The sequence below is a fragment of the Apis florea genome, unplaced genomic scaffold (assembly GCF_048593485.1).
Source record: "Apis florea isolate Af1SG1 unplaced genomic scaffold, ASM4859348v1 contig_3517_pilon, whole genome shotgun sequence".
NCBI classification, from domain to species: domain Eukaryota; kingdom Metazoa; phylum Arthropoda; class Insecta; order Hymenoptera; family Apidae; genus Apis; species Apis florea.
The window spans coordinates 985,657-1,012,725 of NW_028256778.1; the positions used below are offsets into that span (position 1 = coordinate 985,657).

At 31.6% G+C, this 27,069-nt stretch overlaps 4 protein-coding genes across 24 annotated transcripts in view; 2 read left to right on the forward strand and 2 right to left on the reverse strand.

Annotated features, from left to right (window-relative positions):
• Window positions 1–19,727, forward strand: part of LOC100866515 (uncharacterized) — a 35,766-nt gene extending 16,039 nt beyond the window's left edge. The window contains exons 1-6 of one of the 4 annotated variants that reach the window (XM_086913924.1): window positions 12,354–13,292; window positions 13,349–13,436; window positions 13,952–14,048; window positions 15,335–15,520; window positions 18,390–18,558; window positions 18,854–19,727. In XM_086913924.1, coding sequence (XP_086770050.1) covers window positions 13,964–14,048; window positions 15,335–15,520; window positions 18,390–18,535 — 417 coding nt within the window. In that variant the 5' untranslated portion in view covers window positions 12,354–13,292; window positions 13,349–13,436; window positions 13,952–13,963 and the 3' untranslated portion in view covers window positions 18,536–18,558; window positions 18,854–19,727. Of the gene's footprint in view, window positions 1–12,353; window positions 13,293–13,348; window positions 13,437–13,587; window positions 13,710–13,951; window positions 14,049–15,334; window positions 15,521–18,389; window positions 18,559–18,853 lie in introns of those variants that run through there. The other 3 variants (XM_086913925.1, XM_086913923.1, XM_012493952.3) reach the window with 3 other exon arrangements.
• On the reverse strand, window positions 19,329–21,029 carry Surf6 (Surfeit locus protein 6). The gene is made up of 4 exons (XM_086913922.1): window positions 20,758–21,029; window positions 20,625–20,678; window positions 20,042–20,538; window positions 19,329–19,969 (listed from the first exon to the last, which is right to left on the reverse strand). The coding sequence occupies exons 1-4, from the start codon at window positions 20,873–20,875 to the stop codon at window positions 19,748–19,750; spliced, it is 891 nt and encodes a 296-aa protein (XP_086770048.1). The 5' UTR covers window positions 20,876–21,029; the 3' UTR covers window positions 19,329–19,747.
• A 101-nt stretch (window positions 21,030–21,130) lies between these two features.
• On the reverse strand, window positions 21,131–22,753 carry LOC105735125 (uncharacterized). The gene has a single exon (XM_012485085.3). It carries the CDS (start codon window positions 22,457–22,459, stop codon window positions 21,524–21,526), a length of 936 nt encoding a protein of 311 aa, XP_012340539.2. The 5' UTR covers window positions 22,460–22,753; the 3' UTR covers window positions 21,131–21,523.
• Window positions 22,754–23,002: 249 nt separating this feature from the next.
• Window positions 23,003–27,069, forward strand: part of exd (PBX homeobox extradenticle) — a 59,048-nt gene continuing 54,981 nt past the window's right edge. For 15 of the 18 annotated variants that reach the window (XR_015294009.1, XR_015294007.1, XR_015294008.1 and 12 more), the window contains exons 1-3: window positions 23,012–23,942; window positions 24,879–25,244; window positions 25,776–25,849. Coding sequence is in view for 15 of the 18 variants with exons in the window: in XM_086913941.1 (XP_086770067.1) it covers window positions 25,012–25,244; window positions 25,776–25,849 (307 nt within the window). In the remaining 3 variants the exon portion in view is untranslated. Of the gene's footprint in view, window positions 23,943–24,834; window positions 25,245–25,775; window positions 25,850–27,069 lie in introns of all 18 variants that reach the window. The other 3 variants (XM_086913933.1, XM_086913928.1, XM_086913929.1) reach the window with 3 other exon arrangements.

Genomic DNA, 27,069 nt, shown 5'->3' on the forward strand with positions numbered 1-27,069 from the left:
TTATTTACGAGAAATTAAGATCACGCGTTTTGCACATCCTATCTTTTCTTCTCTGAAATTCGTATTATAAAATATTAGTTTGGAAAAGAAAGAATGGAGATACAATAAAGCGTTATTGAAAATTATCGACTAAGAATAAAAGAGATGAGAAATCGTCACCACACAAGCGCGAGAAATGGTTGATCTGAGCATCCAAGGACGCGTTGATGAAGACATTTTCAACAGCTTTTAATTATAGTTTCGAAAAGGTGACACGATTGTACGAAAAATCAAATAAGAGAAGAAGAGGGGGGGGAAGAGGGGGTAGAGTAAAGCAATGTAGGTCGAGAGTGAAACGTATAGAAAGAAGCGAAGATTTCTAAACTTTCGTTACTGAGAAATAATTGTTCGGTAATTTGAGAGAGATAAAAGTAAAGGGAATTTATTTTGATCCCCGTTGTTTTTCCTCGATCATATAATTTGTGCACTTTTTTTTTTTTTAAATAAAAGACAAAATTGAAAACTAGGTAGAGATAAATAATCGTAAACTATATTTAAATAAATATATAGAATAATTTTTGAATGTTCGTTGCAATCGAAACAAATCGTACCAGAATTCGATCCAGAATTCGACGAATGATCGAAATACACATATTTTTGTTCGTTCTCGTTGAATTCAATGAATCGTTGACAGAGAATAATTTTCAAACGTATGAATTTAAACGAGGATATAATTTCAAATAAAAGTGCATATTTATTTTCTTATATGTGTAATGATATCCAGCAAGTATTCTCGTGAACATCATCCAATGTCCAATCATTATTTCGTAACACTTCATTGCACTAACTCGATGTTTCAAATGAATTGTTCGAAACGAACGAAGAGGTAAAAATAAAATTCGATTCTCTTCTTCCTCTTTCTCTTTAATATCTGAATTATTTTTTTTTTTTTCTGAAAATGAACGAAACATTTTTATATTTAAACAGAGACATCTCAGGAGGATATTACTTTCCGAGACACGATTCGCAGATATTCTTTCCTTCTTTTTTTTTTTTTTTTTAATATTAAAATCCGAACATATTTTAAATATAAAATTTTCATTCCAACGAAACGATTAATTAAAAATATTTCCAACTGGATTTTTTTTTTTTTTTAATAAATTTCGACCGAGAAAATTGTTTTGTCATCTTGCTCCACAGAGGAATAACAAAGTTTCTCGACTTCATCTTATTTCGATGAAAGCACTTTGGCTGTTGTACCATCGCCTCAATAATGCACGGAAATTCAAACCACTTTCTTTCCTCCCGAAGATTATTCCCATTCATAATATCAATAGATTCTAATATAAGGCTGGTGTAGTTAAAAAAAGAGAACGAAGAGATCCCCGAATTAATCCTCGAATCGATTACAAATAAATATTAATCCTCGGAGGAAAATCGAAATATAAAAATATCTCGGAATTAAAAATAAAATTCGAGGCTACGTTAAAAATCGAATTCGATTGCGCAATTGTCGTTCATGAAACGGTTGTTAACATCTCGTCAAACATCTCGAATATTTCTCGAACATGCCGAAAAATAATTTACATTCGAATCGATTTCACATATGCAAAAAAATACGATGCGTTCCAAAAAATTCAATTCTCTCGAAATAATAAATTCAATGGTTGGTGTCAATTTTATTTATTTATTTAAAAATAAAGATCCATATCGAGCCACGAATATATAATTGCGACTCGGTTGTTTCAAGTTGGACAAACTGCTGTTCCACATAAATTTATCGGTGGTAATTTAGACACAAAGCTGTGTACTCGCCGCAAGAACCGATCGACCATTGTTCCCCGGAATATCATTCTCTCATGCTTGATCATTGTTCGCTCAACGATGGATGGATACGCGGTGAATGAAGTTTCGCAATCCTTTCGAGGATTGAATGCGCGCCCGCATAAACGCGCATAAACTCTCGATAAATGGCGCATAGTTTGTATCTGATCGTGGCCAGATTCGAGGAATCAATTTCACAAATTGAGAATTCGCGAAAGAAATTTTCCAATCGGTCGAAACAGAATTAATTCAGAGATGATTGCACGCGTTTTCATAAATTATGGAAATGGGTTTTTTTTTTTATTATTTAAAATTCTTTTATATTCTATGAGCACGAAGATTGTGAATGAAAATTTATAGAAACAGTTTCAACCGACATTTTATTTTTCCAACTCGTTAAGGGAGCGTTTATTTTCACGTCTTTAATCATTTCCCTCGAAACGCGGCGAGGAGCGTGAAAACTGGTCCATTAAGCTTATTTAAACCCATCCCGCACCTATTATCGTCTCTTAATTTCCATTCCATCGATGTCGTCTCCTGCCTCCTCCTTCGTTTCGAGATTCACGAAGCGGTGAAACGAGATTGCCCCGTAACAATAATAAATCGAGCCGCCAAATGAATTAATTAATTCTAATCTGAACGATGATGCAGATTTTCAATTTTCGATCGTAAATGAAAAAAAATTCCAATAAACTGGACGATGAATCCATTCCTCATTCTTTATTCGATCGTTCAATATATGTTATTTATTCCATTAAGCCAATCCATGCTTCCTTATTATATCTAGATAAATTTTCTCTTCGAGATAATGAGTTTTATTTCTCTCGAAATATCTTGATTATTAAAAAAAAAAAAAAAATCCTCCCTGATTAACGGATTGGAACAGTGGTCCTCCAATATTTACATCTCTTCGATCCGCTTGTTTTTCTCGAGGGGAGGGGAAAATCAGAGAGAAGGAAGGAAGGAAGGCTGGAAAAAATCAGGATTTCAGTCTCTTTTCGTTCGCTTTCGAGGGAATCTTAATACGCCGAGACGAAGAAAGGAAAGCTTTGTTTTTTCTTTTTTTTTTTTTTTCTTTTTCACGAATTAAGAACGAAAAAGTTCAAAGACCCTGGAGTTAATTTCAAGCGACCGGGAATTTAATAATATTTCCGGCACGCGAATTCTTTCGTTGATGACGTATCTCGAACCATATTTCGAAAGTTGAAATTAAAAGGGGATATTACGAGGAAGGGTGTCGTTTTCCAAGGAGAAGGAGAGACGTTACAACCAATTTCGAAGGGAATTATACCAAAGCATTAGCGTCGTTCGATTCTTTATCCGGCAATTAATTGCAACGCGGACGGATATCAAGTCTAATCTCTCTCTTCCCGCGTTTGAAACGTGGGATTAAACGTGGCGGTGTTTTAAGTTAATTTGAAATATTGTGTGCTTGTCAAATATCGTTAATATAATAGGGAGCGAGAATTTTTAATATTCAATTCTCAAAATTTAAGAAATTTTGAGATATCTCATTATATTTTATTTATTATATTTCTTCGAGAATTTTTAATATTCAATTCTCAAAATTTTTTAAGAAATTTTAAGATATTTTATGCTTGTGGTTAGTGTATCGCATAAGAGATTAGTTTTAATTTGTATATAAATTGTTATATTAATTTCGAGAATTTTTAATATTCAATTCTCAAAATTTTTTAAATTTTGAGATATCTCATTATATTTTATTTATTATATTTCTTCGAGAATTTTTAATATTCAATTCTCAAAATTTTTTAAGAAATTTTAAGATATTTTATGCTTGTGATTAGTGTATCGCATAAGAGATTAGTTTTAATAAATTGTATATAAATTGTTATATTAATTTCGAAGCGAATTGCAGTATTTTAAATTGTTGAGCTTTTATGAGATTTTCTTTTCTGGAATTGTTGCTATAAAATATTAATCAGAATATAGTAATTTTAATTTTAATCCTCGTTCCGATATCGATATTTTTTTTAACGAAAAATTAAGGGATTAATTAAAGAATAGTAAAAACAGAGATTAAAAAATATTGATTATTCGTTCAATAATTAAGTTCAAGATCAAGCAGATTCGAGTTATCAATTTTCTTCTCCCCTTATCTTTCTCACGAGTTATCCTTGCAAGGAATTCTGGAATAATTGCAATTAATTTTAAGAAATTATAAAAAAAAGAATGTAATATCATCCTTTTTTTTTTTTTTTTTTTTTTTTGTAAATCTCTCGAATGACGAAAAAGATCAAGCAGATTCGAGTTATCTTTCTCACGAGTTATCCTTGCAAGGAATTCAGGAATGATTGCATTGAAAACATGCTCGCTGGTGTATGCTAATTACTATCGCAAAACCATAGTGCAATCAACGCTTTCTGTTTCAAATTAAAGCAATAACTGGTCGACTTGCCGATTAACTTCCTCCTTAACCTGAGCTTAACACGTTCAAATATCATCGCATTACGCTGTGATCGTTGAAACGAACATCTTTTTTCCCCTATAATCCCCTATAATCTGCTTTAGTTTTCGAGGATATGCAGGATTTTTCACGCATCATCGATATCTTAAGATGATTAAAAATATATCGTCTATCTATTTCTTGAAATAAAAATTTATCTTCATTTCAAATAAAGATTTACCATCAGATGGTATTTCCATATTTCAATAATAAGAAGAAGAAAAGGATAGACGATCGATCGTTTAGCAAATATTATATCGACACATCTCAGAAACAAATCGATAATATCGCAATCGAGTTCAGCGCACACATATTTCGTAATATTCAAAATAATTTTAATTACAATACGCGAGCGAATATTTCATTTCTCGAACGACAGAGCCTCCTCTCGAGAATTTCAAAAGTAAGAGGAGAATAAACAATCCGTTTGAAATTGTAAACGAGGAGGAGGGATTGGAAATCGTGCGTGGGAGGACAAGGGGCGTCTATTAAAACCATTAACGCGCTAATGGTTGCACAAACGTTTTGGGAAATCTGTCTAATGGACGCAAGATTCATGACCGCCTATGAAAATTACACCACCGTGGTGCACTGTGATATCGTATGCATATGATACGAGATCTATCTATATATCATAGCTGTCCTGTATTTGATTATAACGTGAATTGTGCAGCTACCTATATACGTATATATATATCTGAAGATGAGAGAGTAAGAGCATTCTCTCAGAGATGACCAAGTGGCTTTGGAGAGGAGGAGTCATTTTAGTTGTTTTCGTTTCCCAGTTATTTATGGATTATTCGAAGCGATCGATATATTTAACGAGAAAAATACGAAATATATTGTAACACGTTACGGTGTTTACGAAAAAAAGATGATGATCGAATTGACATTTAATTTCGATAAACGAATATTTAGAAAAGAATCTTCACGATTATGGAAAATCATTTATCGGATGTTGCAGCGTAACATATCGCATCGATTCTTAATATAAAATCGCCATTCTATATTTGCATTAATAAATATATGTTCTAGCCCATTCTACGGATTCTTGTTACCTTTTTAAATACGGGTGGTCCAACAAAATAACACTGCAGATATGAAGCAATTAAAATGTATTATCATTCGACACCTCTTATTGTCTTAAACAAGTAAAAGAAATTTAATATTCATTGATGAAATACTCGATAAATATTTAAAGAACCATCTCAAAGATAATTGGAATTATTAAAACACTTTTACTTTTGAACAGGACAATACACAATGTGTTAAATACTCCACCACTTGGAAATAGGCAAAAGGTTAAGTAAAGTTCAAAGCAGATGCTTAAACAAAAAATTATAAAAATATAGAATCCTATCAATTGTAATTTTACAAAATTACTGGAATACTTTTATTATAATTATAAAATAATATTACAACTATTGCAGAGATTTGACTGAATCATTTCACATAATCTTGAGATACTTCCCTCCTACTATTTGTCTTAAACAAGTTTCCTTAACACATATACACTTCAAAGATCGTAGCTGTGGTTCCATTTTCGCTCGAGAAAATGTTATCCGTCGCGTAACAAGATCCAAACTGACCCGAACTCAGCCGAGTCACAGATGGGCGGATCTCTGCTAAGACGCACGGTTGAACGAATATACATATCGTCCAAATTGCCCGAAACTAATGTTTCGAGAGTAGCGTTTCCAATTACGTTCATGAGTCATCTGTTTACCGATTTATGCACGAAGATTGGCGCGTATAATGGAATTCCGTGTTGTTTGAGGGTTGGCGGGAAATATTCGAGGAAGCTATCGGGCCGATAAATTTTGTTGACACGTGTTTCGTCGTCCCTGGGAAGAGAGGCGTGGTGTTTTGCTCGGTAAATAGGAAAGAACGAGGAGAGAAGTTGGTGAAATCCTTCTTCGAAGGACGAGCTTTCATCCGTTCGAGAGTCTGTCGGGAGCCGCGTCGTGTTCTCGAATAATTCTCAAGACTTGGATTTAATTTTAAAACACCGATCGCTCAATCGTTCCTAAGATTGGATTTATAATTATCCCTTTTAACCAACCGGTCGATTAGAAGTAACCGTGTGATTGTTGTTACTTATAGTAGAGAAGAGTGATATCGTTCAAAATGAACGTCAACCTAAATTATTGAATCTAAATAAGAAAATTTATCGATCGAATTTCAATATTCAGTTCAAAAAAAAAAAAGAAGGGGGAATTTCGTATTTCGCCCCTGCTATTGATCTCGGATAACGATATACTGTTAAAAAAATATCGAGTCGAGGAAACGTGTCAAACTGAAATGTCGAGTGTAACGAGCGAGCTGTCGATAAAATTTCTTTCCACACTTTTCCACACGTGCTCGCTTTCATTATTGTCATCTTTTTCCCACCATCCGTGTGAGAGAGGCACGAGTGCTTACCAAAAATCATCGAGAAAATTTTCCATTCGTTTCTTACTACTCGGAACACCGACTTGTGCATAAAAAAAAAAAAAAAAAATAGGAAGATTCAAGATTATTTCTTGAAATATATATCCACGTGTACCATTTTTCAACGTTTTATGGATGAAAAATGTGGAGGAATATATGCGAAGAGTGATGAACGAAGGGAGTGGAAGTTGAGTGGAAAAGTGACAGGATGAGAATAAATAGGTAGGGAAAACTGAGGCGAGGTTATGCATCCAGCTGTACATTTAACACAGATAATAATAGATATTCCATTCTACTTTAAAACGAAAGAGAAAGATTATGTTTATCTTTTTTCTGATCGACGGTGAAAAGCAAACGGATCAAATGGTCGGTTAAATCGATCGAAAAGAAAAGTGGAGAGAGGAAGATTTCTTGGCTTTCCAGAGAGGAATATCTCGGCCAATGTGTCATCCAGATATAAATTTACAAAGAAATTTCGTTCGGTCCCCTTGCGCAGCAAAAATTCGGAATCTTTTTCCCTTCGAGGAAATCGCTTGAATCGCAAAGAGGAGTGTTTGAAAATTTCTCCTTGCGATATGCGTGTACAGAATGTAAGTAATACATTCTGTACAAGATATTTAGATCTCGTTTCGTTGGAACGTTATATAATCTAATATAAAAGAGTAGATCCTTAATAAATCTAGATGACCAAGAAATGGATCTTGATATTTTTCAATCACGATAAGAAGAATATTCGTGAAAAATGGTAAAGATTGAAGGAAGAATTGTTGCTTTGTCCAAATTAATCCATTTCTAACACGAGACTGTGAATTATCGTATCGGCCTCCATTTCGTTGGTCCAAAGCTCGTCCATTAAGGGGCAAGGCAAAGCGAGAAACTTAACCACAATTACCTTGTCCGGTATTCATGGCGAGAGAGGCAGGCCGACATAGCTGTCACCGACGTTCTTGGGTTAAAGGATGTCGTTGCCACTGCGCGTGACAAGCCATAGATAAAGGGGCCGTTTCGTGTTTCGAAATGTTTTTTCGAAGGAAAGATATTCTCTTAGATCGATTCGAGATTGCGCGATTGAAATCGAAAAAGAATACATCCTCGCATGCAGATAATAACGCGTATCTGTTTCATTGACGTTTTGCAATAAAAGGGGAAAAGGGATGGGGCGGGGCGGGGCGGGGGGGGGGGGAAGGAATAGAAAGGAGTGGAATAAGCTATTTCACACGTGTTGTAGAAATATTTCCGATCCAAAATTCAAATTCATCGAACGAATTCGAACGTTGTTTTAAATGAATTGAAATTGAAAAGATAAATTCGATTTTTAAAAACTGTTGGAAAAGTAATAGAAATATAATTTGTAGGAAGAAATCATGATATCATTGAGGGGTGGACATTGGGTAATACACCTGTATTTCCGTTTAATCAGCTTCATAATTGATGAAACGGTTGATCAGCAAAGTAGCCACAAGGATATCGACGACGACGTAACGAGGACGCAACCTGATACACGACACTGAATATCGATCGTGTTCTAGGCTTCGTTCGCGAAAGCCAGGATTAAGTAATCCCTTCTCGTGTTTTACATCACGTTCTGTAAATTCCTTCGATTACTTCTAACGTTCAAAAATTTTTCTTCTTCTCTGTCTTTTATACGTGACGAGTATCTCTTTTCGAATTCTTTGTTTTTTTTTTTTTTTTTTTTTCTATTTTTGGTTTTACAACCTTTTCATTGGCATCGCGGAAGAAATTCTTTCTAAAAAGAGAAATTTCGACAGAAATTTTTAGAGAAGAATAATTAATTCTCGAATATCTTCAAAAAAATTTTCATGGAGTTGACGAACATTGCAATAAAATTCACAAAAAAAAAAAAAAAAAATTCAAGAGGTTTTTACGAAAGGATAAAAAATCATCTATTCGAGTTTTTACGTAATATTTATAAAATATATTGGGCGACGAAAATCGTTGTTAAAGCAATATTATTGTAGAAATTTTTCGATTCAGTTTCTTTTCCCCCCCCGCAGAGATTTGCTGCTTCATAAAATATCCTTTTGACCGCAAAAAAATATATAATTTTTATGCCTTATCGTTAGATGAGCAGTGTCCAAAAGTTCGAAACCACGTTGCCCTACTTCCATTTTCGTGTATTTTTTCATTCGTGTGAATTTTTTTTCGTTACGAATTATTATTTTTATCAAAATAGTAGGAGAAGTAGTAGCGTGTAATGCTGAAATAAAAATTCCATAGATATCCGGTAATTCTATAGTACACGAGAAATTTTGATTGGAAATATTTTCCAAATACCAAATTTAACTCGATACACGATGAAAGTTAAGAAAGTTAACATTTGAAACAATTTGAAATGAAGTATTTACTTGTAAGTATTTTCAGTATGGTATTGAAAGAGAAATTCTTTGCATTTAAAGAAGCCAAATTCTGCTTGACAAAACAATAATCCTTATTTAATTCGAAAATTTCCAATTCAAAAAAATTAATTGAGCCATTATTTCCATATTCCATAAATTTTTTTATTAGCATTGGTATTCTTTCGCAATTAAAAATCTTAATGCGATTAAAATAATAAATTAATCTTGGTCTACGTTCACGAAAACGTAAATATATTTAATTATTATTCTTGTTCGTTATCGTTTGATCGATAATAAAAGGAATGATAAGAGTTTCGATATGATTGATGGAGAATAAAAATTATCGATATTTCAATTTGTTTACAATCGATGTAAAAACGTATATCCAATAATTAATAATATTTAACAAGGGAAATGAAGTTTCGTTACTTTATATAATATAATAAAGAGGTTCACGTAAACCCGATTTTTCATAAATCCTTTTTAAAATATCATATATTGTATCACGGATCCATGAAAATAGGATGAAAGGCAAGTATTTTCTGCTTCTTTTTTCGTGTACATAGAAAGTTTCTTGAAAAGCGGCACGTAACGTCATTCACTTTTTTCCCCCTCTTCTTTTTTTTTCTTTTTTTTATTATTTTTATATTGTCGACTACCGTGATAATTCCTTTAATTTATACACTATCCCTCTTTTATGAATTTTTTAACGAGATTTTACTTTAAACGTTTAAACAATAAATTTAATCAGCGTGTTCCAATAATTGCAAAAATACGAATTTTATATTTCTCTCTAAAACCTCTCTAATTCAGTGACTTGTGATTCTAGTTCCTTTACTAGTTATTTTTCGTTACTCAAGGTTGGCTACCTCCACTTACTTACCATTGAAATTATCTTATTATCATCTGTCGATAAGAGACGTCGTTCTTTTCACAAATGAATAATTCGGTTAAGAAAGAAAAGGAAAAAAAAAAAAAAAATAATGAATTCGGTTTGTTAAAAAGACAACATCATAAATTACAAGTGAAAGACGAAGTTTCGTGCGATTTAATTCGAAAGATTTTCTCGATAAAGAAATAGAGAGAGAGAGAGAGAGTGGAAGAGGTTATCTACGATGTAATCGTGAGGGTTTAATTAATGGAAGCTCCGGGAACAAAAGTGATGGCAATCGGCCACCATTTCCAGACTTCAATGGAAAATTGCGCTTGCAATCGAACGCGAGCCTTGCCACGCAAGAAAATAATGCGTACAGATGAATAACAGCCGGAGGAACAAGTGTAATAGAACGGAAAACGAAACGTGGAGAGTAAAATTCTTTGCTTCCATTCATGATGATTTGTAACAGCAAACGAGAACTACTACCTTTCGCGATAACATTCGATCGAATTTTTCCAGCCGTATTGTCATTACAATAATTTTACTCGAGTCACGTATGCTGTTAAAAACGTCTTTTCTAAAAGTTAATAATTTTGTTTAAAAACATGATCATCCTGATCTTTTCAATCATAAAATCCATAATCCTCGTCCTGATCTCGCTTTTCCTGCGGCCTCGCAATCAGCATCGATCGTTCAGAAGTTGAAAAGCGATTTTCCATATATATATATCTCCACCTCTTAATCCTGGCCGCGCTATCGATGGACTTTTCAGCTTTAACGCGTCGCGATTTCACCGGTGTAATCCTTTGACCAACAATCCGGTTGAATTATTCGTCGCAGGAAAGTCGAAACAACCACGCACCGCGCGTATCGAGTTTGGAAAGTTTCGTTACAGGCTGTGGAAATTAGGTGTATTTCGAACGGTTTATTGCGACAAAACCACGATCCAATAATAATAATTACGTGTGTGTAAACGATGACATAATTAAACATTATCGAAATTGTATCGGAATCACAAGAATCGTTTGAAATGAGTAAAGTAAGGAAACGAATTTTTAAAATTGTGAAATTATTGGAGGGATAAATTATATTTTGTCCAATATTCGGCATCTCCTTTCTAAATGTCTCTGAGATTATTATTAAAGAGAATTCCATCCTCCTGTTGTGTTATATATTTCTAATATTTTTCAGAATGAATAAGAAAAACTGGAAACTTTAATCGATGTTTATCAATGATTAAGGAATAAAAATTTCAAGTAAATATCGATATTCTGCTTTGATTAAACAGAACTCCACCCTCCTGTTTCTTGTTACATGTTTCTAATATTTTTCAGAATGAATGAAAGCAATCGAACGATGTTCGAAATTATTCACTCGAATAATTATTCACTATCAACAAGCTCGTCGTGATTTAATTTCATTTCAATTCGAACGTAACTCGAAATCCCTTGATTACCTCGAATTCTGCAAATTCGGTTGCAAAATGCAGCACAGCCATGATAAGCTAATTCAAATATAATGCAAATGGAGGCGACGTTTTTGCAACAACATCGTTGCCGAACAGTGAACCGTTCTTCGAAGAGGAGGAAATTCAGATGGGATCTCGTATTAGGGGATAAGCATCCTCCTAAGGAGAGAAGAAAAACAAGCGGTATCGAGTTGAATAAATATGTAAACTAGATAACTCCGCGTCTGAAGTGTCTTGAACCACTTATTTACCTACCAAAAACTCGATCGAGAAAACCTCCCTTCGATCTTGCAACTTTTCTTACAACCAGATAAATTGCCAGGTCGAAGATGTTCCACGAGGAGATCCATGAAGCCGGTTTATCGCGATTTTGGAGGTAACTTTCACGAAGTCGTAACCAAGTTGTTACAATTTCATATATATTTCTTTTCTTAACTTGTATCAATCGGGCTTGTTGTCTCATCTGAAAAACTCAAAAACGATATTTAAAAATATCGATCCATCTAGATATAATGTAAGATAGATGTGCATGTGGCCGCAGCAACAGATGAAAGGAACGAAATTCAAAAATAGGTCAGGTTACCCTCGCCTTGGTGCTCTTTGATGGACGCAAAAAAAAAAAAAAAAAGAGAAGAGTCTCGAATGGGGAAAATTGTTTGCTATTTCGAAACTCTGGTTCTTTGAGATACAATTGCAAGATCCCTTCTATCGGGGGTTTCAGGCCCTCCCAGGGGGCCACGCTTTTCTCCCGAATTCGTGTATGTGGGACAATTTATAGAGGCGATATTCCCCGCCAACCCGCAGCGGCAGGATGAAGTCTAAAAGGGAAAAATCTGGCGCAGATTGGCGCAGAAAAAACGAGCCGTTTTCCTCTCTCTCTCTCTCCTTCTCGAGTCTCTCGATCTCGTTAATTAATAAACCGATTCGTTTGCGAAAATGCGTTGATGGTATCGTTGCATGGGGAGAATTTTAATTAAACGCGTTAATCACGATTAAATTTAAATAGAATATTCGTATATACACGTGTACGTGCATATAGATACTTTTACATTTGGATATTTATTAAGCAATCAGAATTACGTTTGATACGAACACATCACGTAATTCAATCAATTTCTGGAAACTTTGAACTTATATGGAAACGAAATCTTCGTGAAGAGTGGGATTATAATTGTTGGAATAAGGAAGAAAACTAGTTAATTAAATTTAAATAGAATATATATATACATATATGCTAGATATAGATAATTCAATCAATCCACATTTTTATATATTAACTTGTATAACTTATTTTCGAATTTTCGATTTTCTGGAAACTTTAAACATTCTTTGAAACGAAATTCACATTTTTATGTATTAATATCATATAATTTTCGACTTTCTGGAAACTTTAAACGTGTATGGGAACGAAATCTTCGTGAAGATTGATTAATTGTTAGAACGAGGGGCTTGGACGAAAGTATTCGTATTTGATTTAATTTTCTTTTAGTTGCTAGTTAATTAAACTTAAATAGAATATTCGTACATACACGTGTGTGCATACTTTTGAAATACTTACAAGCAATCAGAATTACGTTAGATGAAGACATCTTCACATTTTTATATATAAACTTTTATAATTGATTTTCGATTTTCTGGAACGTGTATGGAAGCCTAATCTTCGTGAAGAGTGATTAGAACGAGGGGCTAACTTGGAAGAAAGTATTCATTTGATTTAATTTTTCTTTCAGTAATAGTAGTAGTAGTAGTAGTAGTGAAGAGAAATAATACGAAAGAGATAAGATGCTGGAGTAATTCTTGTTGATTCGAACTCCTCGTGGAAGAAGTTAGGAAGAATCGATCTCTCCCTTCCCCTCGAAGGAAACTTAAAAACGAAGAAACTATGGAAAGGTGTGCACGCAGGAAAGGAGTTTCTTAGCTCGTCATTGATACACACGTTGTTTCAGCATGAGAAAGAGCGACGAGAAGAGAAGTGTCGGGATGTTAAACCCTTTCTTCTCGAGCCGTTGAAAGGGAAGCTCTTATGTAACCTGTGTAAGTTCACGAATCTTTCTTATCTCGTTGCAATTTTTCATTTTTATAAAACACAAATATCTTCTTAAATGTGCAGCAAATGTGATAGTTCGAAAGTAAAAAGTAAGAAAAAAAAAAATAATAAATAAATAAATAAATCTTTTAGAATTAATTCCTGATATAATGGTTCATCGTGGAACAGTTTATATAAAGAAGGAACAAAGGACGAAGGTGTCTAATTATTGGAAAAAATTTCAAAGGAATCTGGAATTTGAAATCGTTTCTAGACTCGTGGTGCGTTCATTTTACTGGCAAAAAAAGGGAGGAATTAAAAGATCAAGGAACGCGGAGGCTGCTTTAATTTTTCTTTTTTTTTTTTTTTTTTTTCATTTCTAATAGAGCAAGACGAGTAACAGTAATTAGTCGTGGATGATAAAGTCGTGGAGAAGGATAAAATCGATACGAAAATTTTTCTTTTGCAATATCAGAGTCCCGATTAACTCGTTAATCAGTTTCAGGAATTAATTTTATTCCAGATCGAGAGGAAAATGTCGGTCGAAGTGAAGGCGGGCCGACCAACAATGCCAACAATTCCACAATCCAAGAGACCAACGATTTTCGTTTATCCCACAGGTGAGACACCACGATTGCCTAAATCTTTTAATCTGAAAAACAAAATCTCTTCGTATCTTTTCATTTGCATTTGAGCAAATGTTTAAAATTCGTGCGTTTATGTATTTCCAATTACAGATGTACGTTTTATTTCATCGTTATTCGAACGGAATAAAAATAAAATGTTTAGAATTGAGTGAAATAAATTGTAAATTAATAGATTAATAAAGCAAGAATTTTTCTGAAAAAATTGAAATATTTAAAATATTCTATTTCTCCCTCAAATATTCCTTCCTTGGTAAGTCTCTCTTATTGCTTCTATTGTTATTTGTGTAAAAATACATCGTTAAATAAGAATTATCAGTGGAACATTTTTACTGATAAATAAAGTATCGTCTCTATATTAAAAATAATGTTAAACGATAATATAATTTACCAAGAATATTATTAAAAAAAGGGGGGAGGAGGGGGATTAAATTTCTTTTTCATCAGACTTTCTGATGATAGAAACCTGATGATAGTCTCGTTAAAAAACTTCTCTGATAAAAAGAATCCTCATCATGCTTAAAGAAGTAATGAAACAAATAGTTGCTCCCAATCTAAAGACTCTGAAAGTAATGAAACAACATGGAAGTAACAGGTATTTAATAAACGATAAAGGTATACTTCAATATTATTAATACTGCAACTTATAATCTGAACTTATTGCACGAAATGATATTATCTTAAATATAATAAATTATGATTTAAGATACAATCTACAAAATTATAAGTTATCCCCTTTTTTTCATTTCACCGAATAATAAAAAATATTTTCCTTGCTTTGAGAATCAATGTATATCGTTGCTTAAATTTTCTAATATATACGCAGTAAGTGTTAAAAATGTAAATTTTATTCAGTAATTATTGTTCCAACGTAACATGCTTGTAAAAAACTTATATGGATGGAGTTAGAGAGTGCTTGTTCTTACGTTTGTTTTGAATATTGAACGCAGCTTATGAAATGGTAAAGTATATCTTTCCCAATTTTTCCTTTGTTTATTGAATAAAATCCACAAAAAAATAAAATGGATAGCGAGAATAGCTCCTTCATCAAAAATAACGTACAATTGTTGGTTTCGAAAATATCGGATATCTTCTTCTATCTTAATTTCTTCTGTAATTTCTTCAAAACGTTCTTGAATGAAAAGTGTTCGCCATTAAACGTATCGAACGATCTACGCGTTAAATTAAATTGAATATAAAAAAATTCTAATTTTTAAATTAATATCAATTATCGATACTGAATTAAAATTTATTTTTTCCAGTAACTCCAGAGAGCATTATCATCCCGATAGTATCATGCATACTCGGATTTCCGTTACTGGCCCTTATGGTCATCTGTTGCTTAAGAAGAAGAGCAAAGTTGGCGAGGGAGCGTGCACGAAGAAGAAATTGTGATCTAGATCACGGGGCCCTTAGCCTCGTTCGTTTTAGCCCCGTTCACCGTTTAGGTAAATTAAACATCTTCTTCATCGTTACTTTTTATTTCGAAATCGTACGCGTTACCTAGAAGAAGAAAAAAAAATGCAATTTATTTAAATTATTCCATCATGTTAACGCACTACTATTAGATTTAACGTTAAACTTGTATATAAACTTGAAAGCCCTGTTTTCCTACGTTATACGTTTTGTAACGAAAACGGATTGAGGTCACAAAACATTTGTGTTCAACCCCAAACCGCTACTTCCGCTCGCTTTTTCACCTAGAAACGCTGCACTGTACTTACACGTGTACGTCCAAATATACACTTGCGTACGTATATATATATATGTATGCACAGTCGTATACCTTTGTGTACGCGTACATGGACACATGCATATTCAGGCATATGGATGAACAGCCTAGGTTATATGTATAAATATAAAGAGAACGGAAGAGGCATTAAACCAGATTGAATGGTGGCCTGAATATTTCATACACCGATTTCGAGATACTTCAAGTGCAGATGTCGTGTTCACAAGATTACTTTTTCCCAATGAAAACGTTTAATCTGTAACAAAGTATCGAAGAGAAATTAAACGATCGAAATATAGATTTTTTTATTGGTTTTTCATAACTCTTAATTGCCCTTTCTATTTGAATTATTGATTCAATGCTTTTTTTTTTTTTTAATTTGTACAACATATATGTATATAAATATAAAAAGAGAAAATTTGATTTACGTATAAGACGAGATAGAGAATAAACCCAATTATTGGTTTATGGGTTTTCTTTTCGTGCGCGCATCGCGAATGCATCGAGCTCGAACAAATTCATATGTTATATTATTACAGTCAATAAAAATTTTAATCACTTATCTTCGAAGGTAATATTAAACACGAAGTAATTATGAACATTATTATTTTTTTTTTTTTTTTTAAATCCATAATCTATGCTTATACTTCATAATTTTGTAAATAAAAATCTCATCATTTATTTAATATTATAAATCTTCTGAGCAAAAAATATGATCCTAGAGTTTTAACACTGTCTTTTCTATAATATAATCGATAAACAATTGCATCATTTGTAATACAATTAAATATCGTGTAACACATAATTATATATATTATCTGTATTTGTAAATTTCATATTCGTATTGATTGCAATTGTATAATATTGATTTCTAAAGTTTCATCGTGAAAATGGTTGTTGCATATTGAAAACCTATATCCCAATCACGAGTTTCAAATAAATTCTTTTCGTTTCGTTGGAAAAAAAAAAAAAAAAAAAATATCGATAAGAAAAATTAAATTTAAAAGTAAAATTTGTATTGAAAAATGCTATTATACGATTATAAATGAAAAAATATTATTAAAGAATAATAATAATAATAAGCAAGCGAAGAAATTATTATGCAAATTAATTGTTTAATTATGCATATTACTTTACTTACTTATTTAATTTGTATATCTTGCGCATACACTTCAACAATCTATTTAATTATTCTCCTATGAATTATCTATTTAATTATGCTACTAATTGAAAATGATTTAAGTAATGAGATTTAATTTAACTATCTATTAAATTTTTAAATTCATCTAATATAAAAATTTAATATTGTATGGAATATTTTTTATTTTTTAAAAGTTTGAGGATATTCTATATCTTAAAATAATATACACTTAAATCTTTTTTTATACGTGTAAAAAATTGTATAAAAATAAATAAAACGTTAATCAGTAAAAAAAAAAAAAAAGACCAGATATACTCTTTTGCCTTTGAAAAAAATATGAAACAATATAATTTACTTAAAATTTGATATACATAAGAAATTCCTTTAAAAATTTCTATTTAAAAATAATGAAACATTAATGAAAATATGAAGATATTATATAGTACATCTATTCTGTATCTCAACTGTTTGAAATTGACATAAATGCGATTCTGTAAGTGTAATGAATCACGTTTTGTTACTTAATTTAACTCTAAAATGTAACAAATGAACATATTATAATTATTAGAGGACAAAAATTTCAATGAAAACAGATATCAGACGAAGATATGAAAAAAAATATTTAGTATATTTTATGTAAGTAATAAAAATCATAAGATTGGACTGCAATATCTTAGATCAATTAACTTTTTCAAAATTTGTTAAATTGAAATACATATTCGTTCTTTTATTATCCCGTCAAGTGCAGCATCTAAAGAGGATTTAGGTAAAATTCTTTATTAGCCTAATTTGTTGTTTAACTTCTCTAGAGATTTTAGAATTAGCAACCGATATTTCTTTTATATAATGCATAATCATTTGCCGCTAGTATTGCTGCATATTGAACATGAAATTTAACTAGGATTATGCTAAAAATTAGACATAGAATGAAAATGAAAAAAATAATTGTGAAATTAGTTGTTACAATTAAGATCTGCCATTAAAATGCATTTGAATAATATTTTGTCGCGAATATTATCTCACAGCAGCTTCAACGCAATTAACAAAATCATAAAAAATAATAAAAATCGAGCAATTTTATATGCAAAGATATATACAGCTTGGCTATATTTTTATCTTCCATCCAAACGCATGTACTTATATACTATCATTAACATTATCATAATGTGCATGATTTTAAACGATTTGTTTGTGCACAAGCATATCTATAACGTGTGTTTAGAATTTCCTATGTAAAAACTTTATTTTAATAAATATGTAATTCAAATTAACAGTTCAAATTACGCAATTTTAATATTAAAATGCATTTAATAAATATTAATTCTTACCATTAGTAATTTAATGCGCTTCTATTTTTTACAGACTTGGTAGATGAAATTTTCCACGCAAATCAAAAATTTTATTATAATATCACGGTATAATAATATTCACATTTGTGTGATAGCTGGAATTGATCGTCCAACAAGAGCAGTGTCGTTTCGAAGTGATCGAGGATCTAGAACTTTCCCATCATTAGAACTAGACACGGTGGTCGAAGAACGATCGGATCCTGAACAAAGTACTGCATTGGAACTGAGTAGTCCGGATTAGCATTCAGTTTTGGTACCGCTTAGGTAAGATTCTTATTCTTTATTATTGTATTGTATATTGTAATAAGAACATTTTATTCGTATTTCTGTAAACTAAACGAGAGGTAAAAGTATTATATGTTTTTTTATGACATAATCACTAACAATAAAGTTTGTTTTTCATTGATTTGTCTTCAGAAAATTTCTAACATGTTCCTACATTATTGATACGATATCTTTGTTTCAAGTTGTTATCTTTTGAATGTATATTTATGTATCATAAATTATTTATATGAAAAAAATGAATATGAAAATAAAAATTGTTTATTATTATTCGCAGGTCTCCTCGACCATCGAAATCGGTACCACTACCCGTGGATCACAGCCCTTTATGGACAGCATTAACACACGCTAACGCGGTATCCTCAGCTCTTGGAGATACCTAGCAGGAAGTCGAAGAGGGCGGCTATATCGAAGCTCTCGTTCTTGATTTACCTATAATCTATTAAAAGAACTTATAATAAAATAAACATTATGTGAAATTAGCAAAAAGGAATGAGATTGATCTCATTTACTTTCAAAAAACTGAAAAATTATAAAATTTATCGTAAAAAGTGCCGCGATATTAAATAATATTAAGTATTAAAGAGACAATTATATAATAGAAATCTTATCTTTACAAAGAAATTTTGCACACATATTTATTCAAAATTAATGAATAAATTTTTATACTGATAAATTGTGCAACATTCTATTGACAGATCGCTTTTTACATCATGAAAAATTCCTAATGAAATAATGTACACTGTGTCATATTACATGTAAATAAGGATTTGTTAATATAATGTACAAATACAAATACAAATCATAATGTGTAAATAAATTGCTTAAAAACCATCATATTGACATATTGTATAACGCTACATTCAATTTTTATGAAATTCATGAAATAACATATTATACATATTAAAATTAATTTTCATATTATTATTATTAAATAACAATGTAGATATATCACATAAGTAAGACAATTATGTATAATAAAATTCAATTTATGTAAAAATAATTCCATTGTATTCTGACGCGAATAATATTATATATTAGTAAAAACTTGTTCTAATGATTATGCAAATAATATTTATGCATATTTTCGACTGCCTTCGATATAAAAAAATTTAATCAAATTATAGAAATAAAATTGAAAATGATTTATATATAATCTTTTATGTCATATTTAAAATCCAGGTATTATTCGTCCCTTTTTAGCTGCTTTTTTTAATTTATTTATCTTCTTTTCTTTCTTTCTTTTCATAATATTATCTTGTCGTTTTTCTTGCCTTTCTCGAATTCCTTTTTGAACATTTTCTAACCTAGATTCCCATTTTTTAGCACTCCGTTTTTTTTTATCATCTTTTCTTTTCAATGTTTTTTTAAGTAAATCTGGATCATTTTTCACCTGTCAAAAATATATGCATAGACACAATATTAAATATTTTAATAATTATTTATTTAAGTATTTCTTTGTTACCTTTTCACCGCTAGCTTTCGCTAAAACAGACTTCCATATGTCTTTTTCTTTAATTTCTTCTACTTTTTCCTTTTCACCTAATTGTTCCATTTCTTTTAATTTTTCTTGTTTTTGTTTCACCTCGAGTAACATTCTTTTTGCATCTTTCTTAGGCGGTTTTTTTTTTGTTCCAATTTCAGAAAAATCAAATTTGCTAAATACCATTTTACCTTCTGAATTAAACACTGGTTTTGGTCGTGGAATCTTTGGTATTTCATTATCTTCTTTTTTAATTTTAGATAAATCAGCTACATTTTGCTCTATTTTTACTAAACTTTTTTGCATTATTCGTTCTTTTTTCTTTGACATCTTTTTTATTTTAGTTTTCAAATTCTTTTTTAATTGCTTTTCTTTGTATCCTAATCGTTTAATATTCTTTAATCCTTCCAATTTAGCATGCAATTCTTCAAATGTATGTGCTCTTTTTGCTTTTCCAATTAAATTTGGAAAGATATTGTCTATAAAATAGAAAACAGAAAATTTAAAGCAAGCTTATTAATTGAGTAAATTAGATTATTTTCTAAAAGTAATAAATAGTAGAAACCTCCTGATATTTTTTTTTTATTATATGTCACTAATTTATCTTCCTTATCTGAAACTAAAAAAAATTTATTTCTTATTATTATTGCAAATTTTATAAGTATTTATAAGATTATATTATTTTTTTATATTTATACCTAGCTCAGACATAGGCAATGGCATTTTAGTAAATATATTCAAAATATATTCATTTTCTTGCAGCAATAATTGCCTCACATAATTTTTATCAAATGAATTTGACATTTTTAACTGCATACTTCTAGAAACACACGTACGTTATGTTAAAATATAAATTTAATATCACGAAATAAACTACAAGCTACAAACACACTCTTAACTTTTAAAAACTACAAATATAGGTTAGAAATTACAATCTAACGCGCAAACTCAAAGATAGGATCTTACAAATTTACCAAAGATAATTTCATATATTTCTCTTCATTATAAAAATACAAAGAGTATAAATTTTATTTTAAAAAGATTCTAAAATAAATTAATTATTCATAAATATATATTATAAAATTTTTATTGTAAAAAAATACATAAATTTTGTAAATTTTATACAAAAAGTAACATTATTGTAAATAAATTATTTACATTTGTGAATTATACAAATAACGAATAACTTAAATTGTAAAGAATATTTTTTTGCAAGCATACAAAAATTATTAATGTTATTATATATATTATATATTGATATTGTTTCGTGATTTAATGTGATTTAAAAAATTATTATTAGTTATGAATACTAAAGAAATATCAAAAAAAAATAATAATTCACATATATTTATATAATACAAAAATAATATTATAAATTTATTTCAATATTTATTAAATGATCATAATAATTGTAAAATCAAAAAAAAAAAAAAACAATATATATATATATATATATGTTCATCATTAAAGCGCTTCTTCTATCAATTTTTGAGATGTCAAAACAATAAGATATTTTCCATATAGAGAATATTTATCAAATTCTTTCATTGTTGAATGTGCTTCTTCATATGTTTTGAAATAAACATGGCAATATAATATTCTAGTGTTTGGTGTTGTCATCATAAGTGACACTGATATTGGATTATATTTTTCAAAAAGATGTAATATATAATGTATACTTATATTTGGATGTATATTAGCTACAATTACTTCTTGTGCCTGAATAACCTTTGTTGATGATAAAGGAACTTTAATATTGTGTGATTTATATTTTTTATCAATAGATACCAATGATGGAATTTCTATTTCATTAAATATTTCTCTATTCAAATTTTCATTAGTAACTTCTGATGAAATTGAAGTACTTGATGCAGTTCTTCGTAAATTTTTAAGTTTTAAAAAGTGCCTCAAGGATGATATCGATGTAGATTTTTTATTTTCTTCAGTTTTTATATCATCATTAAAATTATCTTTTACAGATATTGATTCTGATATATTAGAATCAGACTGATTGCATTTTTCTTGAATCTTCTTTGCACATAAATCATTGCTATTGATGATATTGTTATCTGAATTATTTACAATAGAATTTTGTTTAAATACTTTCTTATTTTCATTGCATGGTTTTCTTTTTACATTAACAAATTTTTTAGTTATGTGTGGTAAAATTTTAATAAATTTATGATTCTTAAAAGCTTCGATACATTGTTTTGCATCTTCAGCCGTTTCTAATTTTACAAAACATAATCCATTAGGTTGTCCACGGTCATCTGCGGATAAAACTTTACCAAACGAGGAAAATATAGTATTAACCTCTTTCATAGTTAATCCTTTGTTATTAGGAAAATGTATAACATAACTTCCATCTCTTCTCCGATCGTAATATTTTTCATAATCCATTCTTATTTTTAAAATATATATATACAAAAATAATAAGCAATGATTTAAAGTATAAAGTAATTTGAATACAATAATATTTTTTCTATACGTATATGGCACACACTATTTAAACTTATATATTAAAAAATACTGTATTAATTCCTATATATTAATCTCAAAATATGTAATATTACGTAAATATATTATAATATATATAAAGCACAATTGTATTATTTGCGCACGTTTTAAAATTCGAATCAACTTGTATAAAATTTATAAATTTTGAGAATAAGACCGAACATAGAATAATACATTCTACATAGAAACGTATATGGATGTATATTTTTTAACCGTTTAAATTTATAATTTGCACATATTCAAATATGAAGTATTTATCAAAGAGTAATAAAAAAAAAATATTTTTTGAATTTCAATAGTAATGTTAAAATATATAAATGTAAATGTGATTAAATATTATATTTTAATATTCGTGTCTTCCCGCCTTATAAAAATGGCCGACTACGTAGCCATATTTTTACAATAGACTTGCGCATTCTCGTCTTCATAATTTACATTTCCAAGTACGAAGTTCCTTCATTTTATTTGTACGGTATTCAATAAGACAAAAGTTCGATCAAATTTTTTGGTTTTGTTTAATTTTTTTTATAAAATTGTACGTAGTAATATCGTAAATGTTCATGATTAAATATTAGTGGTGATGAAAAAAAAGAAGTTGAAGTAATGGGCGGAGTTTGCGCCTGTTAGAATACGAGGTAAAAAACATTGTTTTACGAAAACATATATTTTTGATATAACGAATAATATTCCAAAGGATCAGTTTCAAAGTATTTTTATGAAGCTTTGTAAAAATTTGAAGTTCACGGAAGTACAGGTTAAGCGAACAGGATTAGGAAAAGCGGTGAAATCGCATCATAAATAAAATGGATGCGCACGCGGATAATAATACACGAGAGCAAGTGAGGAAAAGGTTTTAGATAGAAAAAGAAGGAAATGAAACAGCCGTTCTGATTGGCTGAGGCGGCTATTATGGCCGCCGATTGGCGCACGCATGTACGCACACCAAGCTTTGATGTATACACGAACGCACGAACACGTGCGTGTATCAGGAGCGTAGCAGTCGCTCGCGGCCGAGAAGAGTGAAAAGAGCGACAGAAACGGTCGGTCCGCGCGTTGCCTTGTAAGGCGGAGAGTTGGTGTGTGACGTCCGTGCGCGGATGGCTCGAAGAACGCCGATTTTCCTCAGCTTATACAAGTATCCTTGCTGAGCAGAGGAAAGAACAAGTGAAAGGAGAGTGCGGGCCGGGCGCGACGCCGACCATCGACATAACCACGTATACGTAAAATCCGACAATCCGTCAAGTTTAAAGCTGCCGAAGGCACCATTTTCATCATCTCTATAGTGTGTATAGCAAACTAGAAACTGATTATTAGACGTAACGTGAGTGTTCTTGAGCAAGGAAGGAAATATATAATAGTGAGAAAGGTAATGAACAAAAGGCAAGCAGGAATAAAAAGGATAACGAAGGGCATCGAGAGAGATAGAAACAGCAAGAAAAGAGCAAAAAGAAAAAGCGAAAGAGTGAACAAGCGAATAAGCAAGCGAGAGAAAGAGAGGGAGCGAGGCCGGGAAAGAGGAGCAAGAGCAAGTTAAAACGCCAAACGATACGTAAGAGACAAAGGCCACGGCGGCATAACCTCCAAGTCAAGCGTACGGCGTATTACAGGGATTTCTTATTCTTATGAATTGCTTCGTTTTTTCAAGGAATTTGATACATTATTCGTGTAAAATGATATTTTTGCAAGTGCATTATTATCTGCTCTGGCTTCCATATGAAATGTCGCACGAGTAAGAGAGAGAGAGAGAGAGAGAGATAAAGCACGTGCGTGAAACATATTTTCCTCGAGATACAGGAATCATCATTGTGGCGCTGGCAACGTGAGCGGAGGAAGGTCGGAAAAGAAAAAAAGAAGGAAGAGAGCGTTTCATTCTGGGCCTATTAGTAAACCGTCAGGCGTTCTAGTAGGCCCGTGATTTAGACATTGCTATTATAGAATTAAATTAACGTTCTATATATAAGAATGGATGAATTCGCGAGAAAATGTTTGGCGTAACGTTCTTTTAGTGGCGAGAACAGAAAAGATTGTTATAATACTCTTTTGCTGTAATGGATATCCGGTTTCGGCATCTAATTCTTTCTTCCATCGCTATGGCCTTTGTCTCTTACGTATCATTTTAACTTGTTCTTGCTCCCGGTCTTTTTCCTTCTTTTTTTCTCTTATTCGTTCGCTCGTTCATTCTTTTGCTTTTTCTTCTTCCCTCTTTTCTGTTTATTTTATTTTCGATGCCCTTAGTTATTTTTTTTATCATGATCAAGTTTTTATCAATCATAAAGTGAAAACGGGATGTTTGTTTGTACAGTCGTGTTTTTCCGCATCATCTGGTATACGATATACATCCGCGAGTGTTGTGTGAACAAATTCACTCTTGCGACGGAAAGAAAAAAAAAGGAAACGGCGACGAATAATATTCTTAGTGCTGTAGTCTACAGTTGATGGATGAAACCAGCAGAATGCTGCAACACGGAGGATCAGGTGTGGGTCTGATGGGAGGAAATCAGGGTCAGGGGGCCCAAAATACTGCCGGATATGGTAGTATGGGACCTGTGGATGGAACTGCAACACAAGGTCCGGATCAGGCTGTTGAGGCTAGAAAACAGGACATCAGTGAAATTTTGCAACAAATTATGAACATCACCGATCAAAGCTTGGACGAGGCACAAGCAAGGTTAGTCCCATTCCTGATTCAGCCGCCATTTTTTTTTTAAATATTTTAAATTTTATCGTTACTTTTATAATTATTTTATATCATTTTTTATTTTTTTTAAAATATTTTCTTATTATATTGAAATATCAATCTCATGGGAATAGGTTTGAGTTTTTTTTCTTAAAATATTTGCTAAATGTAAAAAATAACGAGTATAGGTTATGTTCGTTATTTTGAATCTTATACGACGATTTTAAAACATTATTTTTATAATGTTCCATTTTATCATTTTATAACTTGATAAACTATTAAATGACGAATATATGTATTCTAGTAATGACAAATTGTATATAGACTTCCAAATACGCGATAAGAGTTTATCTTCACACTATTAGTATACGATTAAGTTACAATACAAGTTTGCTAAAACGTCATAGTATTTTAAAATCCATTTCGCTATAATAGATATCGTACAATCTAATAAACTTTTAATCGAATATCATTCATCATTATCATTATTATTACTATTATCTTTTCTCTCTTTTTTTCCAGAAAACATACTTTAAACTGTCACAGAATGAAGCCCGCCCTGTTTTCAGTTTTGTGCGAAATCAAAGAGAAAACAGGTGAGTCTCTATTTTTCACTATTATACCTTCTTCTTCAATTTGTGTCTTTACACAAGGACACAAATATTAATACTTATCGATATTTATATTTGTAGAATAATTAAGATAAGTATTGATTTATTGATATACGGTAAATAATCGCGACTCAAGACAAAGTTGCTTTTATTATTGCCTTTTATTATTCGTGACTTTCATTTTAATGTGATCCACAATAATCTAGTTTTATATTAGCAATTACCATCTATCTAAAATCACTGTAAATAATTGCCGATTAAATAGATACCATCACAAGATAAAAGAACACTTCATAAAAGTAGAGGGACGATCACCTCGTAACTCCCGCGCCCATTCCGATGCCTCGCATGTGAGAGTTCTAAACAATCCGAGAAATTCCTAGAAAGAGATCCCTATCTAGACGAGAGGAGAGAGAGAGAGAGAGAGACTGTTGATACGCGTTTTCGGTGTGTGGTGCAGTGTCGTCTACCCTGCAGGGTCGACCCCTGCGCCCATTCGAAACTCGTAAACATAATTTTTATGCGATGTTTGGATTACTTTTACGCGCGGATCAAGAGACCACGAAACGCGCAATTATTTTTGGGGTGCGAGGGGTGGCTGCTGGCTTGGCTCGAACTGCTTCTGGGGATGGGGAAGGAGCGAGGAGGGGGGAGGATTGAGGTAGAGAAGGAGGTGTGTGGGTCGGCTACCCCAAAAGTAGTTTCTGCCTGGTCGTTTGATGGGGGTGGTGGGGCCACCACGCCCCTCATGCTAAGCCACCCTCTTTCACATCGTTCCTCTGTAAGTATATGTGTATATCTACACATTCCTTCTTCCCCCTCTCCGCCCCTCCCCCTCCCCCTCTTCCCCCTCCCCCTCCCCTCTCCTTCTCTCTCTTTCGTTTTTTTCCCTTGCTAGTTTTCTTCGTTCTCGCGGCGAGGGTGGTATTGTGCCGGTCGAGGGTTCGACATTCCACGTACGGCGCCCGTTGTGTACGTTTCTTTGATAAAATTGAGGAAAAAAAAGAGGCACGCCATCCTTGGTTACGAAACGAATGCTCGTTGTTGAAAAAGCATAAAATAATCGATAAAATATTCATAGAGTTGGTTATCTTTTAATTCAAAGAAGTAAATACGCTCGATCGTATTGGCTTTATTATTCATTGAGAAAGAAAACAGACTCGTGTGTTAATTAAAAATTCAAGGTTGCCGTAATTATCGATTAC

Bases quoted from the DNA above. Each gene is read 5' to 3' on its own strand.
- Surf6 (XM_086913922.1), bottom strand. From the start codon at position 20,875: ATGCAGTTAAAAATGTCAAATTCATTTGATAAAAATTATGTGAGGCAA. The intron at 20,679-20,757 runs GTATAAATATAA...AATTTTTTTTAG, and splicing joins ATTGCCTATGTCTGAGCTAG to TTTCAGATAAGGAAGATAAA. The intron at 19,970-20,041 runs GTAACAAAGAAA...TATTTTTGACAG, and splicing joins CGAAAGCTAGCGGTGAAAAG to GTGAAAAATGATCCAGATTT.
- LOC105735125 (XM_012485085.3), bottom strand. From the start codon at position 22,459: ATGGATTATGAAAAATATTACGATCGGAGAAGAGATGGAAGTTATGTT.